Source organism: Eschrichtius robustus, chromosome 15, assembly GCF_028021215.1.
Source record: "Eschrichtius robustus isolate mEscRob2 chromosome 15, mEscRob2.pri, whole genome shotgun sequence".
In the NCBI taxonomy this organism is placed as follows: Eukaryota; Metazoa; Chordata; class Mammalia; order Artiodactyla; family Eschrichtiidae; genus Eschrichtius; species Eschrichtius robustus.
The window spans coordinates 20320828-20340560 of NC_090838.1; the positions used below are offsets into that span (position 1 = coordinate 20320828).

Genomic DNA, 19733 nt, shown 5'->3' on the forward strand with positions numbered 1-19733 from the left:
GCAGCTGGGACACCTCCAAAGAGGTAAAATTTTAATCTGGCAAATGTTTATTGAGCATGATTTTAGCTAGATGGTTCCCAGAGATCTTTACAATTCCAACTCTAAAGGAGTTTGCTTGGGATACAAGACTGAGACATAAGAAAAACTCCTTGCTAGAGAACGATTTTGAGCTCTGCAAGACAATATAAAGATCTACTTAAATGTTCCAATAAGATAAGTTCTTTAAAAATGTACTGGCCCTTTCAGAAGCCAAGTTACTATAATGGCTGGGGTTTTTATTTCAAATTCTTCCAGAAAGCAATTTACAGTTAGACAGCAACTAACCTAATGTTCTATGTTAGCACATGGTATAAGTTTTATTTGAAAAACAATAGAGCAAATATACTAGTCAGAAGGAAAGGGAGAACTATAGATGTAGAGGCAGTATATACTGAAGAAAAGAACAAAAGTAAGTAGTTAAGCCTGAGTTTTAGTTTCACTAAGCTAGTTGTCCTACCCTGGCCGAGTCTCAATCTCCATGGGTCTTAATTCTTCAGTAATACAATGGTATATGACTATAATATCCTAATTATCTTTTCCAGCTGTATCATTCTGTGACTAAAATAACGTGACTGGTTTGGAAAAGAGGTTGAGGAGGGAGAAGAGATGAGGAATGCAAAAGAGATTACCCATTTGGGGGTACAATTAATCAGGGGCATAATGTTGTAATAGAACTAGGTAGGCTTCATTTGTAAGGAATGCACATCCAAGTCACGTGCTTGTCCCCAAATCTGCCAATACTACTATAAAACTAGCACTTAGTCTTCCTTTCCAGGTCTTTTTCCATAAAGAACCAATGCTTTTAAATACTTCCTGACTTGTTTCAGAGGTGACAAATAAGTAATGCTCAACCTTATTTAAAAGCTAGGCAGTTGGCTATACTCATTTATTAGCTGCACAACTTACTCACCCACATGAATTTTATGGTGTAAAGGATTCAAATTCATATGGGCCTCACCAAAATTACTACTTATTATGCATCATGAACCCTTGGGACCACTCATAAATGGTCTAATTCAGAATATACTCAATCTGTGGATAATAAATTCATGAACACCCAGAATCTTTTTTCTTTCTCTTTCCTCTTCTACTCATGAATGGCAAGACCAAAAAAAACAAAAACAAAAAACAGTAAAAGAATAGGGTCTCAGGAAATGAATACCATTTTCTTCTTTCCTAAAAACTCTTTATTAGCTGATATAAAAAGAGTCAAGATAATACAGCCAACAGAATGAGCAAAGCAGGTAAAAGAACTCTGAGGGGGCGGGGGGCGCAGTGGTAGTTATTAAAAGCAATGGTTACTTCAGAAGGAAGGCTTGAAGTCCTAAACTTAACGCTGTAAAAGCACATTTGTAAACAATAATGGCAGCCACAGCTGACTGGCAGGAAAAACTTGTTGTACAACAGACTAAGGATAGAAGTAGTAACAAGTGATAACGTTTTAAGGATTAGCAGGAATGGTCTCAAAGTGTACATAAGCACTTGATTTATGTACTACGTACTATTCTGTGTATGTTTTATCAATAGTATGTATGCTTAACGTGTATGTTTAGTTGCTCTGTTTTTAAAAATAAACCAGAATATCCAACTGTACATAAATAGTCTCTCTAGTTCTTATCTGTTAAATACATACTGGAATGCTGAAGTAATAAAATACCTGAAATTCACCCCAAAAGAGTCTGAGGTGAGAGGACTATTTATAATTTATGCTGGAGGATACATACTTTTGTTTTAGTTTGGAATTTTCCAAAAGTAAAAATTTACATTAAAAAAACTGTCTTCAGTACCTAACTTACAAACCTAGACTTATAACATAAGTTAAAGTTTATTACCACAGAAGGAAAAGAATATATTTTTAGATTCTATAACATACCTGGAACTATTTATTCATCAACATCCGAAACAGGTATTAGATATTAATCTCTGAAAACAGATACCTACTCTACAGCTCCAGATCATTACTACCTTTTAACTGCTGTCCTGACATGTATAACAACACCAGTCCCCACACTTGAATACGTCCCCTCACCCCTTATGAGGTTCAAACCTTTTTTTCTGAATCCACAAAATATACTCAACGAATTCTTTACTAATCAACCCTCTTCACTTTCCCAGTTTATTCCTCTGTTCTTCCTCTCTATGGTAAATGGCAGCTGTACAATCAGGAAGCCTAGAAATAATGTTTTATTTCCTCCTTCCTTACACCTCCCATATCCAATCCATCAGCAAGTCCTGAAACGTGATCTCAAATCTGTCTATTCTCTTCATCCTAATCCAAGCCACCACATCTTGCATAATCTAGTAAAACATCCTCTTTATTCGTCTCCTTAATCCCTTCAACTCCTAAATGCTGCAGTGCATTCTTCATATATATATATATATATATATATATATATATACACACATATATAAAATATATAATGTCAGACTACATATCATCTTGTAATTATCAGATATAAAGTAATTATCAGATGTAAATATTTGGGGTAGGTTTATTTCCATTTGAGGACTGACTACACATTTGGACAGAGCAATGCTTAAACATTTAACCATGCCAATGGATTCATACTGGTTTATTGTGTACTATTCACATCCACTTACTTATTTGGTAGAAAAAACAGGCTCCAATTATGGAACTAGTCAACACTGAGGTTCCAAACACCTAGTCATAAAACACCTGTGTTAAATGGCCTACACCAGACTGTTTGTGATACCCCCCTCCCTCTTATTGCAATTTAAAAATGACTGGAAAACAAAGGCTACACCAAAATCCAGAATTCTATTCTAAGCCAAAGAAAAATACCATGATTCTGGCTTGAAATTTGTGGTTAATCATGGAAGATTCCATGAATTTAAAGCTCAGTCCAATTTCATGATTTAAAATTGACCAGAATTTCTGGTGCTGGTGAAGACAAAGCAGGCCCACAATAGCCAGCCAGCCTTCCTGCCTGCCCATGTCTGTCTGCCTGTCTGCCTGTATCTGTCTCTCTCTCTCTCTGGCTAGTTACAACAAAAGACTGTGGACAAAAATATAAAAAGCAACTTCCCACACACAAACTTGTACATGAATGTTCACAGTAACATAATTCATCATAGCTAAGAAGTGAAAACAACCAAATGTCCATCAATGGATGAATGGGTAAACAAAACGTGGCATATGTATACAATGGAATGTTATTCCGCAATGAAGGAATGAAGTACTGATAAATGCTACCACATGAATGATCCTTCAAATCATTATAACATACGAAAGAAACCAGTCACAGAAGACCACATAGTGTATGATTTCATAACACGAAATATCCAAAATTGGCAAATCCATGGAGACAGAAAGTACGTTAGTGATTGCCTATGGCTGAGGCATGGGGAGAGTTGCAGGGGACAAAGAAGGGGAGTGGCTAATCAGTACAGGGTTTCTTTTCAGGGTGATGAAAATGTTTTGGGTGAATATACTTAAAAGACAAACAAACAAACAAAAAACCCACTGAGCTGTATGCTTTAAAATGGTGACTTCTATGGTATGTGACTTATACGTCAATTTTTTAAAAGCAACTACTTAAAACACTGAAAATTAAGAAAGCTGGCACATTGGGAAGTCAAAACCTAACTCATATGAGAGTATATAGGATAGAATTTACCCATACTCATAGAGAAGGCTGGCCTTGCCCTTGGCTTCTAAGAGATAACTGCTAGGCCCTATGAGGGCCTTGGGCCAGCCAGATAGTAACACTGTAATTTGGAGTGGGGGCTTTGAGACATACCAATAATGTGACTTAGGGTGGGGGCTTGGGTCACATGGTATTGACTGATCACTAGAGGGGCTAGACACTGAAAACTGAATAATGCGATGGCCCTCCAATAAAAACTCTAGACATCAAGGCTCAAGTAAGCTTCCTTAGTGGCAATACTCTGTGCTTATTGTCACACACTGATGTTGACAATTAACACTGTCCTAAGTCACGGGGAGAGGATGACTGGAAGCTCTGTGTTGGGTACTAGACTTTGACTCTACCTTATGTGTCTCTTCCCTTGACGAATCTTAATCTGTATCCTTCCCAAAACCAAGTGTTTGTTTTCAGTGAGTTATACAAGTTCCTCTAGCAAATTATCAAGCCTTGAGAGTAGTCTTAGAAACCTGTGAACTATGCAGTTGGTATAATAAGTGAGGACAGTCATGTGGACTATACCCTCTAACTTCAGTTGGCTAAACTCTCACAGAGTGAATTTTCTGGGGCTTATTTCTCACCATTTTGACTAAAAAGCAGGTCCTAGTTGAGGAGAGGTACTGCTGTAGGGGACAGATAAAATTCTAAGAATTGGGGGGTGGGGGGAGGCGTGGAATTCCTGAGAGAAAAGAACAGGACAAGGGAATCCCCTAATTTACACATGAGGCCTGGGCTCACCCCTGAGCTGTGTATACTTAGGACATTCCCAATTAACACAGTAAAGCCTTTAAGAACTGAACCACTACTCACATCTCAGACTCACCCTGAGTGGCACATGCATGGAACAGATGCAGAACAGCAGAGCAAAGGCTTTGAAAACTGATCTGATTATCAAACTAAAACTTACAGAAGGTAAGAGAATAGTCTAATAGCTGGGCTACCTACTTTAAAAAAACAAAGAAATCACCATTCTCCAGAAGTTTTTAACAGAAAAACAGAACATAAAACAACATAATATTCAAAATGTCCAGAATACTACCTTAAATTTCTCAATAAGCAAAGATCCAGGAAAATGTGACAAATTCTCAAGGGAAAAGACAATCAACAGTTGCCAATCCTGAGATTACCCAGATGTTGGACTTATCAGACAAAAACTTTAAAGCATTCATTACTATATCCATGAGGTTAGGATAAACGAACTTGAAATTAATGGGAAGACAGAGGTTTTCAGCAGAGAAACAGAAACTATTAAAAAAAAAAAACCCAGAAATTTTGGAATTAAAAGACATAACATCAGAAATTTGAAAAAATCTCACTGGATGGGCTCAATAGCTGAATGCAGAAGACAGAGAAAAGTGTCAGGGGATGTGACAAGAGAGCAACAGAAATGATCCAATCTGAAATACAGACAAAAAAGGTTGGGAAAAAATGAGCAGAGACTCAGGGAACTGTGGTAAAATACCCAGAGGTAATCCCGACACTGGAAGAAGAGAAAGAATGTGGTGAAGAAAAAATATCTGGAGAATGGCTGAAAACTTGCCAAATTTGGCAAAAGACATAAAGCTACAGATTCAAGAAGCTCAGTGAATGCTAAACAGATTTAAACACAAAGAAACCCACACCTAGACACATTAAAAATCAAACTGCTGAAAGCTAAGCGAAAGAAATTATCTTGAAAGCAACCCGAGAAAACCATGTACTGCTTACAGGAGAGCAATGATTCAAACAGCATGTATTTCTCATCAAAAACCATGGAGGCCAGAAGGCAGTGGAGCAACATTTTTAAAGTACTGAAAGACAAGAACTATCAATACCGAATTCTATATCCAACAAAAAATTCTTCAAAATGAAGGCCAAAAAAAAAAAAAAGACATACTCAGATGCAGGAAAACTAAGAGAATTCATCACCAGCAGACCTGCTCTTAAAGAAATACTAAAAGGAAAGTTCTACAGGCTGAAGGGAAATGATACTAGAGGGAAATGTGGAACTTAAGGCAAGAAGGAAGAGCAAAAGAAATGGTAAACATCTGGGTAAAAATAGTCTTTCAACTATTTATGGCCTGAAAGCAAAACTAATAATACTGTCTGGTGGGTAATTCCATGTATGAGATGGAACACATATGACAACTATAACATACAGAGGATGGATAAAGGGACCTAAATGATTGTAAGGCATCTACACTTTATTTAAGATGGTAAAATATCAATCCTAAGAATTCTGTGAAAGGTTGGATATGTATTATGATCTCTAGAACAACCACTTTAAACACACGCACACACAAAGAGAGTGACAGAAAGTCAATAAATAAAATACAGTGCAAAATACTCAGTTCAAAAGAAGGCAGTAGGGCTTCCCTGGTGGCGCAGTGGTTAAGAATCTGCCTGCCAATGCAGGGGAAACGGGTTCGAGTCCTGGTCCAGGAAGATCCCACATGCTGCGGAGCAACTAAGCCCGTGCGCCATAACTACTGAGCCTGCTCTCTAGAGCCCGGGAGCCACAACTACTGAAGCCTGCGTGCCTAGAGTCCGTGCTCCACAACAAGAGAAGCCACCGCAATGAGAAGCCCGTGCACCGCAACAAAGAGTAGCCCCAGCTCGCCACAACTAGAGAAAGCCCACGCACAGCAACAATGACCCAATGCAGCCAAAAATAAATAAATAAATTTATTTTAAAAAATAAAATAAAAAAATAAAAAGACAGATAAATTAAAAGAATGGAAAAAATAAATATCACACAAACACTAATCAAAAGTATTCTATTAGGAAATTCCCTGGTGGCCCAGTGGTTAGGACCCCGTGCTTTCACTGCCAAGGGCCTGGGTTCAATCCCTGGTCGGGGGAACTAAGATCCTTAATCCTGCAAGCCTCGCATCTCACCACCAAAACAAAAAAAAAGGTATTCTATTAGTATCCAAATAAACTTCAAAACAAAGACTATTATCAGGGATAAAGAGGGTAATTACAGAATGAAAACAGGGTCAATTGACTAAGAAAACTTAATGCCCTTAATGCATATGTACCTAACAACAAATATTCAAAATACTTGAAGCAAAAACAAAAATAACAGAAAAGAGAAATAAACAAATGCACAATTATGCTTGGAGACTTCAACACCCTGCTTTCAATGATCAATAAAACAAGTAGACAGAAAATCAGTATGGATATAGACCATCTGAACAACCTTATTAACCAAAATGACCTTACATTTACAGAACACTCTACCCCAGAAGCAAACATATACACATGCTTTTCAAGCATGTATGAAATATTTAATGCACCAAGATAGACCATAATCTGAGTCATAAAATGATTAAAAAAAAAAGAGAGAGAGAGAGAAAAACAATAGAAAAAAAGCAGTGAAACAAAATTCTGGTCTCTTTTTTTAAAAAAAACCAATAAAATTAACAAATCTCTAGCAAGACTGACAAAGATAGGAGAGAAAATAAAAATTACCAATATCAGGAACAAAACAGGGGACTTTGCTGGCGGTTCGATCCCTGGTTGGGAACTAAGATCCCACATGCCATGTGGCACAGCCCCACCCCCCCAAAAAAAAACAAAAGAAAGAACAAAACAGAGATGTCACTATATATTCTGCAACCATAAAAAAGACAGTGAGGGAACAGTGCAAACAATTTTACACTCATTAATTTGACAACTTAGAAGAAATGGACAAATTCCTCAGAAACAACAAACTACCAAAACTCAACCAATAAGAAACATAATTTGCATAGTCCTATAACCATTAAAGAAGTCAAATTTGTTACTTAAAATCTCCTGAAAAAGAAACCTCCAAGTCCAGATGGTTTTCAATTGAGAATTCCACAAAACATTTCAAGAACTAACACTAATTTTATACAATATCTTCCAGAATATAGAAGAGGGAATGCTTTCCCCTTATGAACAAGCAGGCAAAGAAGTATGTGCTCACCATTCTAACTCAGCATAATACTGGGAGTTCATAACAGCAAAATAAGAGAAGCAAATGGGATAGTGTAGAAGCACAGAGGCAACTCCAATGATATTTGGTGATAAGGACATTTCACAAGTGTTTTTACTATTATGTCTCATAATTTATGTATTTGTTACATATATTCTAAGTTTAGAATAATACAATTTTAGCTTAACCCAGAACAAAACAATAATAGGAGAGGATTTCAAGAAAAAGCAAATTCTGATTTGGAGACACTGGCTTTTGGGGCCTCATTCTATCCAAAATTATACGTTGGAATCAGATAATCTCTAAAGTCATCTCAGTTCTTAAGTTTTTTTACTTTCTCCCGTGTACAAATTTATCACTCAATTTTTTAAACCATAAGTATAAAGAACCTGAATTTTCCATTTAAAAGCATAACTATCATATTTCTTGTCTATTTTCTCTGTAATTCTATGAATAAAATAATTAAAATAGCGAAGTCCCATTTGTCTCTGGTATTGAGAGCCTATTCTTCTGATGGAAACTGATCATAAATCTTAATAAAAAATTAATCTAGGGGCTTCCCTGGTGGCGCAGTGGTTGAGAATCTGCCTGCCAATGCAGGGGACACGGGTTCGAGCCCTGGTCTGGGAAGATCCCACATGCCACGGAGCAACTGGGCCCGTGAGCCACAATTACTGAGCCTGCGCGTCTGGAGCCTGTGCTCCGCAGCAAGAGAGGCCGCGATAGTGAGAGGCCCGCGCACCGCGATGAAGAGTGGCCCCCACTTGCCGCAACTAGAGAAAGCTCTCGCACAGAAACGAAGACCCAACACAGCCATAAATAAATAAATAAATAAAATTTTAAAAAATACGTTAAAAGAAAAAAAAATTAATCTAGTAAGAGAAGTGAAGATAATATTAAAATATAAGGTGATAATTCTCCTTTAAAAAAGAAAAATATTGAGAGGGGGAAGATATGTTCAACTGCAGAGGAAAAGGCCATCAGCTTTGTGGAGGTAATAACTGAGTTGATTCTAAAAGATTGTCAAGATTTTTTCATAAAGAGAGGAGGATAAATGCTGGCTTAATGTCCTGAGTAAAGATAGGAAATCTCAGATCCTATACAGGCAACAGCACTGCATCAGTTTAGCTGGGGTGCGGATGGAAAGAAATCAAGTAAACAAAAGTGGTACATGGGACCAGTCAATGACCTCAGTTATTCTATGGAAAAACTACTGAAGCCTTCTGTGCCAGTTACCGATTTATTGACTTTTAGCTCCAAATCCAACCTTCTTTGCCCTTCTCTGTGACAATGGAGTTGGATTCTATAAACATTTCTCTTTTGCCAGCTGGCTCACTGTTAAGTTTTGTCAGTATAGTGCTGGGAGAACACTGCAGAAAGAAAAAAGGGAGCCTTTTCTTTCCAGTTTTAGTGTGCTCTTGCCTGCTTGCTCTCATGGCTTGCAGCACCCAGCAATATGAGGGACACTCAATGGTGCTCACCCTTCAGCAATGTTCAGCAGAATGCCTGTGGGTGCCTTTCCAGAAAATTCTGCTGCTGCCTCAGCTGGCTCCCCAGTTGAGAACCCAGCAGGAGGCTTTCCAGCAAGTTCTTCTACTACCCAGAAGGCAGTTTTCTATGTACCACCCCCGGCTATGGCACCAGTGAACTTTGTCATCCACTGGACCAGAGCCCCACCTTCTCCAGGGAGAGCTGAATCACAACCCCTGTGGACATGGAGGGGCCTCCTTGAAAGTTATTCCTTCCTAGGGCACGCTGCCTCAGCCCTACAGGTAGCAGTTACTTCCCGTATCTGTTATTACTGTATTCTTTTGTGTTATCTTTACCTTTCAATAGTTAATTCTTGGTTACCAGTTAATAACTTCCAGTTAATAAATTAACCAGTTAACTTAATAACTTCCCTGTTCAAACCATGTAGCTTCTGTCTGCTGACTGGACCCTGAGAACTACAGAACTATAGCTCAAAGACGCAGAGATCTTTTACAAACTTAATTTTAAAAGATTAAAAAAAGAATGCCCCAAAGTCCAGAAACAGCTCCATGAAGCTGTGTGAGTATATTCGGGAGGCTAGAGTTTGAATTACCTCTGGGGTTTGTATTCATGACCGATGGGATAGTTTGTAATCACAGGAAGAAGTATGGACTCAAATCAGGAGAAAACAGGAATAAAGGGGGGTGTTGAGATAGTTTTCCTGTAAATTGTAAATATCTTAAGACATCATCAGACAAAAAAGAAACATCTTACTTACAGTTTTTGAAAGGCTATTTTATACACTGATGGCTAATGACAGCCATTTACTGTACAAGTTACATTGATTCAAGATAAAATAAAACCCTGAATAATTTCCCTTAGAAAGAAACTGAAGTACACAAACTGTATGAAGTGGATACATCTGTCTCTCTGAACCCTTGATTTCATTTGTAGTGTCTTGAGAGGGAAACAAAAATAACTATTTCTTCAATATTTAGATTCACATAAATGTATAGCATGATCTAGACTCAATAACACATCAGCTATAATGTGAATGGGGGTTTTTCAACCAAGTAAACTCAAAAAAAATCTCTATTCAGTCAACAATATTGACTTTTTAAAAAGGAAACTGTCTAGGTAAAAACAAATGATTAAAAGCTTACAGAATTTTTTCAAAAGGTTCTAACAGTACTTCAAATTTGGAACTAGCAATTCTGTGTCGAAGAGCTCAACCCTAGGGAACTACTGCCAAGTTATCATTACTATGTAAGTTAAGAGAAAGAACAATTAGGCTATATTTCAGACATGGAAAATTGAACAAGAAAGTGAGATGTCACAACAAATTGTTTAAAAACCATTTTTAGGGGCTTCCCTGGTGGCGCAGTGGTTGAGAATCTGCCTGCCAATGCAGGGGACACGGGTTCGAGCCCTGGTCTGGGAAGATCCCACATACCGCGGAGCAACTAGGCCCGTGAGCCACAACTACTGAGCCTGCGCGTCTGGAGCCTGTGCTCCGCAACAAGAGAGGCCGCGATAGTGAGAGGCCTGCGCACCGCGATGAAGAGTGGCCCCCCGCCCGCCGCAACTAGAGAAAGCCCTCGCACAGAAACGAAGGCCCAACACAGCCAAAAATAAATAAATAAATTTATTAAAATTAAAAAAAAAAACCATTTTTAATTTTCTGAAATAACTATTTACTGGCAAACAGTACAGAAACTAACTTCTTTTTCTTTAGGAATGATCAAATACCATAGTTAGAGCACCTATCTATCTAAATTACCAATAACTGCTACAACCTACAAGTCCCAAATTCTTCTTTCTTTTAAAATCTTTCTATCTTTTCTTCCTAAGGGCTACTTCAACGCTTTTCACATCTTCTTATCTGTTCTAAACAGAACTAAGCTACTTTTAGAACACTTTAAATGTTCCTTTCACCTGAAACAACAAAATCCATATCTTCTTTCTTCCCTATGACTCCCATGGAAAACTCTATCTTTAAAAGGAGTTCGTTTAGGTATCCAAAAAAAAAAAGGAATACATGAAGTCATAAGCTATTATGAGGGGGAAAATTCAAGGACCCTTTTTTTTTCTCCCTGTTTTCTAAAATGCTGATATGCTTTATAGTTATAAAACAGTATTTAATTTAAATGTTATAATATTCTAAGAATACTGTACGTTTCTAATTAATTCATTCAAAATTCCATACTTTGGGTAAATTATTTTCAATCTTATCACCTAACTTCTTAAAGGGACTAGTACCTCAATCTTTCTCAGCCAGGAGCCAATCACTTCATTTTTAATACTTCTTTTTGTTGACTGGTTGTGGCAAAATATACATAGTAAAATGGCTAAAATGGTAACCTGTATAAGTGTACGATTTAGTGGCACTAAGTATTTACAATGCTGTGCAACCATTACCACTATCCATTTCTAGAACTTTTTCATCATCCCAGAGAGAAATTCTACCAATTAAACAATAACTCCCTATTCTCCCCTACTCTCAGCCCCTGGTAACCTCTATTCCATTTTCTGTCTCTAGGAGCTTGCCTATTCTAGGTATCTCATGTAAGTGGAGTTGTACAATATTTGTCCTTTTGTGTCTGGCTTATTTCACTCAGCATTTTTTTTTTAATACATACATACATTCTCTTTCATATTTTTTTAAAATTTTTATTGGAGTACAATCGATTTACAATGTTGTGTTACTTTCTACTGTACATCAAAATGAATCAGTTATACATATACTCACTTAGCATGTTTTTAAGGTTCATCTACGTAGCATGTATCAGAATTTCATTCCTTCTTAAGGCTGAATAATATTACATTGACTGTATATACCACATTTTATTTATCCATTCATCTTCTGATGGACATTTGAGCTGCTTCCATTTTAATACATTTTAGAATAAAACAATATAGTATGGAATAATCAAAATTAAGCGAGATTCTTCAAAATGGGGGAGCAGAGGGAAAACAGCAAAGGGAAAAATAGCTGAAAAGCCTTGTACTGAGGATTAAGGAATGAAAATAAAACTGTAAAAAGGAGGACATCTTACCATCGTCGCTTCTGAGGGCCCCTAGGCCCTTGGCCTGCCTCCCCAAAGGCTCACTAAGCCAGAGGCCAAAGTGCCCCCCTCCTCTTCACCTACCACCCAAGTCCTCATGCCCTCTCAGGGCTGGGGGAGGAGGGGCTAAAGGAAAGCGGGGTTCCATGTACATATTTATCTCCCCTTCCACAGAGCCCCACAGACCTTTTGTACATTTTTACAGGGGTGCCCCTCCCAATAATCCCCCTTCCTGGTTAATTAAATCCCAAGACTGGTTAAAAAAAAGAGCACGTCTTCAATAAGCATAGTTACTTCATTCCATAATGTACCTGAAAACTCTAAAGATTTTAAGACTACCATTTAAGACACATCATGCAGCAAGAGGATAAGCCAGAACTACATTTGAATCACTGATACTTCATATATTCATTAACAAGTAGGTCTGCAATGCCTGTTACATGCCAAGCGGGGGGCGGGGGGCGGGGGGGAGGGGGGGAGATAAATGTCACTGCCCTCATGGAGCTACTACTAGCTTAATGTAAGCTATAGAGAAGCTACATGATTTTTTTGGAAGACCAAAACGATATGTAATTTCAAATCTTAAGTGCTATAAAGAAAGAACACAGAACACTATACCAAACTAAAAACGGAAAATGTGATCTAGATTGGGAAGTCAGCCAAAGTTCTCTGGAAAATATTCAAGCTGACACCTGAAAAATACAACAGTTAACTACGTAAAGGGGTCAGCATGTACAAAGGCTGAGGTGGGAATTAGCTTCCCTACACAACTGGGAAGTGACAAAACAAAAGTGACCCCCAAAAAAGCTATGGGAATGTCGATTGCACTTCAGTTAAGAGAGAAGATAATAAGCAAAAAAACTGAGAAGGAGCTTGCAGAGCAAGGAAGGAAAGTAGGAATGTTTGGTCACTTCAGGTAATGATACAGAGTTTCAAAAAGGAAGTAGTAGTCATATGTGTTAAATAATGCTGAGAGGTAACGAGAGGCAAAACTAAAAGTCCAGTGGAGGTGACAAAATGGAAGTCACTGGTGACTTTAAAAGTACTGCTTTGTGGTCACGTAACTATATCACCACAATATAGTTTAACCAAGAATAGCTTCTTGTGAGTTGTTACTAAGTGAAACCAGAAGCTATTTTTGATGACTCCACCATCTTGCTACACTTTTTTTTTTAAGTTCTTCTGTTTTTCCCCTTCTGTTCTTTATTTATTTAGTATTCTTTCTTATTTACTGTTCTTGCCTACTCTCTAGAAATAATAATGACAAGTTTAAAGTCAGAGCCTTACTGTGTTAGAGATGGATGATCCTGCAATTGTCATTTAGACCTAGGGCACTGATGGAGTCTGACCTCTTTACATCAGGTTTCCTGGTCTATTTCCCCAGTGTGTATTTTTAGGAATAGAAAATTTTATGAAATTTTTATGAATAGTCTAATTTTATGAAAAGAAATGAAATCTCTTGCTCATTCCTGTTCTATAAAACCCAATAGTGCTATTAAAAAAATTAGAGTACGTTAGTAGAATTTGTTCCTCAGAGTAATAACCAAATGCCATAGTGCTCCCTCCTCTCTCATCATTGTGACAATCAAAAATAGCCCCCCAGGGCTTCCCTGGTGGCGCAGTGGTTGGGAATCCGCCTGCCAATGCAGGGGACATGGGTTCGAGCCCTGGTCCGGGAAGATCCCACATGCCTCAGAGCAACTGAGCTTGTGAGCCACAACTGCTGAGCCTGCGCTCTAGAGCCACAACTGCTGAAGCCCGTGCGCCTAGAGCCTGTGCACAGCAACTAGAGAAAGCCTGCACACAGCAACGAAGACCCAACGCAGCCAAAAATAAATAAATTAAATAAATGAATTTAAAAAAAAAATAGCCCCCCAAAATCCTAAACACTTTCCCTATGGGTATTACACTATACCAGGGGTCCCCAACCTTTTTGGCACCAGGGACTAGTTTCACGGAAGACAATTTTTCCACGAACTGGGGCAGGGGGTTGGGTGGGTGGGGGATGATTTTGGGACGATTCAAGCACATTACATTTATTGTGCACTTTATTTCCATTATTACATTGTAATATATAATGAAATAACTGTACAACTCACCTTAATGCAGAATCAGTGGGAGCCCTGAGCTTGTTTTCACTTGTCACTCACTGATAGGATTTTGATATGAGTCTGCAAGCAATTGATTTATTACGGTCTCTGTGCAGTCAAACCTCTCTGCTAATGATAATCTGTATTTGCAGCCGCTCCCCAGCACTTGCATCACAGCCTCAGCTCCACCTCAGATCATCAGGCATTAGATTCGCATAAGGAGCACGCAACCTAGATCCCTCGCATGAGCAGTTCACAGCAGGGTTCGAGCTCCTATAAGAATCTAATGCTGCAGCTGATCTGACAGGAGGCAGAGCTCAGGCGGTAATGCAAGTGATGGGGAGCGGCTGTAAATACAGATGAAGCTTCACTCGCTCGCCCGCCGCTCACCTCCTGCTGTGTGGCCCGGTTCCTAATAGGCCATGGACCACTAGCGGTCTGTGGCCCGCGGGGTTGGGGACCCCTGCGCTATACCACCCCCAGGTGAGAACAACTAGTAGCACTGTAACCTTTTTCTCTTAATGAAAATATCTCTAATGTAGACACCCGGATTTCTGCCTTAACATATAAAATATATTGAACATAATTTTAATATTTCTTGATGGCAGAGGGTCTTGACTATGAACAGTGACTATTATGTGCTATAGTAATATAATAAAGCTCTTAGAAATTAAAGTGTGTTTTATCTTTGGTCCTACATTAATTGACCCCAGGCTGTTTTATTTGAACATAGTAAGACTATTACTTGAAACACATACTGCTTTATGTATCTTTTCCATTTAATTCTTTTTGGCCAAGGTTATTTTTTCCTAGACTGTTTACACCTACCATTCTCCCCGAACTAGAGGACTTTTTAATTTGCTAATGACTAAGCTTATTAAATCAAAAGCCTGAACTGATAGATGAAGGCTTGAAGATGGCTCCAGGCCTTCCTAAGAATTAAAGTGCATGGGTGTAGAGATAGCTACCTTCTAAGAATTTTTTTCTAACTTACTTTTGGTTTTGTAACTGTGCTATGACTGAAAACTCCAAAGATCTGAGCTGAATAAATCATAAATTAACAAAGCAGTTATTTCTAAATAATCAATCTTCAGGACTAAAGTAGACTGCTATATACTTCCAATTATTCTAATCAAGTATTATAATTATTACTAATAATACTTAAATAACTCACCTGATTTCTTTTAGTCCTTCTCTCTGGATAACTTGAAGAATTTCTTTATGACTCATGGGTGTATTGGGATATTTTTCTAAGACCTGAGAAACAAGTATATAATAGTAAATTATTTCTTATTTTAATTTTTATTCTTATTATAATTACATATATAAATTATATTTATTATAGCTATGTATTAATTTCCTCCAGCATATACAAATCCAGAGACTTTTCATCCCTTAAATTTTCAGATAGTAAGTGGAAAATTAATGAAATATAAATAGGATATTCTCTCCTTCAGTCACAAACTGTAAGTCAAATCCTGAAGCAGAAATGGATCAAAAAAGATAAGATTAATAATTCAATTATTATTAATGCATAATATGAAATTATGTTTACTTTCTGCCTCCACTCCCTCATCACATGACTACCTGTGGACTTACTGGAAGCACCTTAAAGATTATCCATCTTTACATCTCCAAACAAAGTCTAGTACATCTTGGTTGCTCAGTAATTTCTTCACCAAAACAAAAGAACAATACAGTTATAATGAAATTAAAACAGTATCTGTGTTCTGGTTCTGGTAAAGGTGATGTAATAAGCATAAATTATCCTGTTTCTCCCGAATACAACTAAAAACCTGGACAGAATGCATGGAGCAGCTATCTGAGGACTCTGAAAATGGTAGCAGTTGGTTTCAGGGAGGAAACCAAAATTAGAAGTACTACTAACCCAGCAGTGAGTTTCCTGGTTTTGTTTCCCCTAGGACCACTCAGCCTAGACTCAAAGTCAGTCCAAACTCAGAACTGCACAGTAAGTGCAGACAGAAATGGCTCCAAGAGAAGTCTTCTCTTTTTTTGTCTGAAAAGCAGTAAAGGGGGGCCCTAAAAGGGAGGACGATCCTCTGAGGTTTTCTGCCCTTTCTCTCAGACCCTGCCCTCAAGCAATCCAAAGGCAGCAGCTGTGGCAGTGATGATACCAGCAGTGGCTGGACAGGGACCTAAAACTTCAAGAAAGCGGATCCCTTCTAATCCCATGAGTGTGGAGGGAATTTCCATGGTTTATATTCTTTCTCCACCATCGTGTTGCTTGGCATCAAAGGCAGATGCAGTTGTGGAAGTGTGCAGCAAAACACCAAAATGAAAACCCTAGTTATCTAGCCATAGGACAAGGAAGAAGGGTCTCTAAGAGCCAGAAAGTGTCAGGGAACTTGCAAAGAGAAAGGAGCTCAAGAAAGTGACACCATGAAGTTCTATAAACACTCCTGGCGTCACCCAAGAACTATGCCTATGTGGATCTGACCCTAAACATACTATCAGGTTCCCAAATTTGCCACTCGGTGGTGTACATGCAGGACAGATGGAAACAAAGGCTTTGAAAATCAGTCATCGGAATTTTAGTGCACAGAAGGGTAGGCAGAAACTTATGACCTGAACCTAACAAGACCAAATGCCTGCTTAAAAAATCCTCCCATCCCTAAAAATAAAGTAATAACAACAACAACATTCTCCATAGCATTTAAACGAGACAGAGTATCATAACGTTAACATCAAAATGTCTAATATACGATCCAAAATTACTTGACATATGAAGAACCAGGAAAATCTCAATAACTCACAAGAGAAAAGACAACCTACACACAACAAACCCAAGATGCTACAGACTCTGGAATTTTCAGACAAAGACTTTAAGGCAGCTACTATAACCATGCTTCAAGAAGCCAGGAAGATGATTCTTGGGGGAAAAAAAAAACAGTTAAGAGTCTCAGCAGAGAAGTAAGATTCATTACATTATTGTGTGTGTGCCTGTGTGCTGTATAAAGCAAATAAAAATTTAAGACTAAAAAACACAATATCCAAAGTAAACCCAAAATTCTCTGGAGGGGCTCGACTGCAGAAGGGAGATAACAGAGGAGAGAATCAGTAAACCTGAAGATAGAGCAGTAGAAACTATCCAATCTGATGAACAGAGAGAAAAATGATAGAAAAAATAAATGAACAGAGCCAATGGGACAATATCAAAAGGTCTAACATTCATGTCATCAGAGTCCCAAAAGGAGAAGATAAAGAGTAGCACGGAGAAAACATATTTAAAGAAATAGCAGCAGAAAACTTCCCAAATTTGGTGAAAGATATACACTTACAATTTCAGGAGAATCAATGAATCTCAAACAACATAAATTCAAAGAAACCTGTACCCAGATATATCATAATCAAATTTCTGAAAACTAAAGAAAATTTTAAAATCTTGAAGGCAGCCAAGGAAAAACAACATTCCACTTAGGAGAAAAACAATTCCAGTGACTGTGGGTTTCTCATCAGAAACTATGGAAGGCAGAAACAGTGAAGAACATTTTTAAGTGCTGAAAGACAAGGATTGTAATTCCAAAATTCCTATCTAGCAAAAATATCTTCCAAGAATGAAGGAGAAATCAAGACATTCTTAGATTAAAGGAAAATGAAGAGTATTTGCCACTAACAGACTTCTATTTTGTTTTATTTTTTAATTTATTTTAAAATTTATTTATTTCTTTTTGGATGCGTTGGGTCTTCGTTGCTGCACGCGGGCTTTCTCTAGTTGCAACGAGCGGTGACTACTCTCCGTTGTGGTGCGAGGGCTTCTCATTGTAGTGGCTTCTCTTGTTGTGGGGCACGGGCTCCAGGCGCACAGGCTTCAGTAGTTGTGGCTCAGTAGTTGTGGTACACAGGCTTAGTTGCCTACGTGGCATGTGGGCGCTTCCCGGACCAAGGCTCGAACCCGTGTCTCCTGCACTGGCAGGCAGATTCTTAACCACTGCGCCACCAGGGGAGTCCTAACAGGCTTACTTTAAATTGACTTCTTATAAGTCAATTCTGGTTTCTTTCCTTTTTTTTTAAAATCCAAATTTTAGGCAGAAACTCTCTAATACCTAAATCACTTTCTATTCTTAGAACCCTTGGCAATTAATAAATGCAAGTGAAAGCTAAAATTGAACCAATTCTCAAGAATCTATACTATACTATCAAAAGAATATCAATTAGTACAGCAAGTCAAAAACAACAGATACAGGACTTGTGTAATAGAAACCACTTGAAGTCAGATATTCTAGATCAGCCAGTAAGGTATCAAAATGTGATGTCCACAACTACCATTTATAAAGAAGACACAAACAAGTGCTGATCATTCTCTCAGTTAAACGTCTCAGCAACCTTAAAAGACAAGCCTTATTACCCCCATTTAAAAAGTGGGATAACTAATGCTCAATAAGCAAATTTCCAAACATAATGCAGCAAGACAAGTGGCAGTCGGAATTCAAACTCAGGTCTATCTTGCACCCTACAGCTCACTGTGTCCTGGTCTGCATCTCTTTTTTCATTTGTTTAATCATAAAATCCAACAAATATATTTGTTTGTCATCTTCCCTGAGCTCTATGCTACATCAGATAAATGTTATTAACCTTTCCCTCCTGAGACACTGCTCTCTCCAGACTTTTTTTCCAAGATGTTTCTTCTTGGTCTTTTTCTGTGGCCATCCCTTAAATACTTTACAAGCATCATTTTGCAGCTTTTGCTTTTCACTCCAACCCTCCCTGAATAAAATCATCCATTCCCAAGACTTCATCAATCACCTCTATTTTGATAAATGAAAAGAAGCAGCACAGTCCGTTTATAACTGCTTTTAAACATCAACCTCGGATGTTCCATCTCAAACTTAACATGTCCAAAATTTAACTTACTACCTTTATCCAAATTAAGGCCCATCCAGAAAACTGGACCTGTATTTACTGTCTATATACTATTATAAAATTGTGTAAAATTACTGAAAATGAAAAAAAATACACCATGGACATGGGCAGATAGCTCATAAAAGAGTTAAAACAACTGGATAAAAGACATATGAAAAAATATTTGCATACTGAAATACTTACAGATGAAATTATATGATGTTGGGGATTTGCTTCAAAATAATACAAGAGGAAATTTAGATAGGAGTTTAAGTATTGCAAGACTGGCTATAAGTTGATAATTATAGAAGCTACAAGATGGGTACAAAGATATTCAATATATTATTGTTGGCTTTTGTGTACACATTCAATATCCCATAATAAAAATTTATGGGAAAAACGATATTGAATGTCTGACTTCACTAACAATTAAATACAAAAAAATCACTTTTCAATGGTTTTTTCCCCTACTATTTTGGATAGCAAAAACATGGCAATAGTAAATGAACACCATGAAATGGAAATATACACACAATCTATTGATAATATAAGAAAATATTCATTATATTACTCAATAAAGAAAAAAGTTTAAAGGCTTCTTATC

The 19733-nt window shown here is 37.7% G+C and overlaps 1 protein-coding gene across 1 annotated transcript in view; it reads right to left on the reverse strand.

Annotated features, from left to right (window-relative positions):
- ASXL2 (ASXL transcriptional regulator 2) overlaps positions 1–19733 on the reverse strand; it is a 130080-nt gene that overhangs the window by 70182 nt on the left and 40165 nt on the right. The window contains exon 2 of the mRNA XM_068564025.1: positions 15444–15526. Within this exon, the coding sequence (XP_068420126.1) occupies positions 15444–15526 (83 nt within the window). The remainder of the gene's footprint in view (positions 1–15443; positions 15527–19733) is intronic.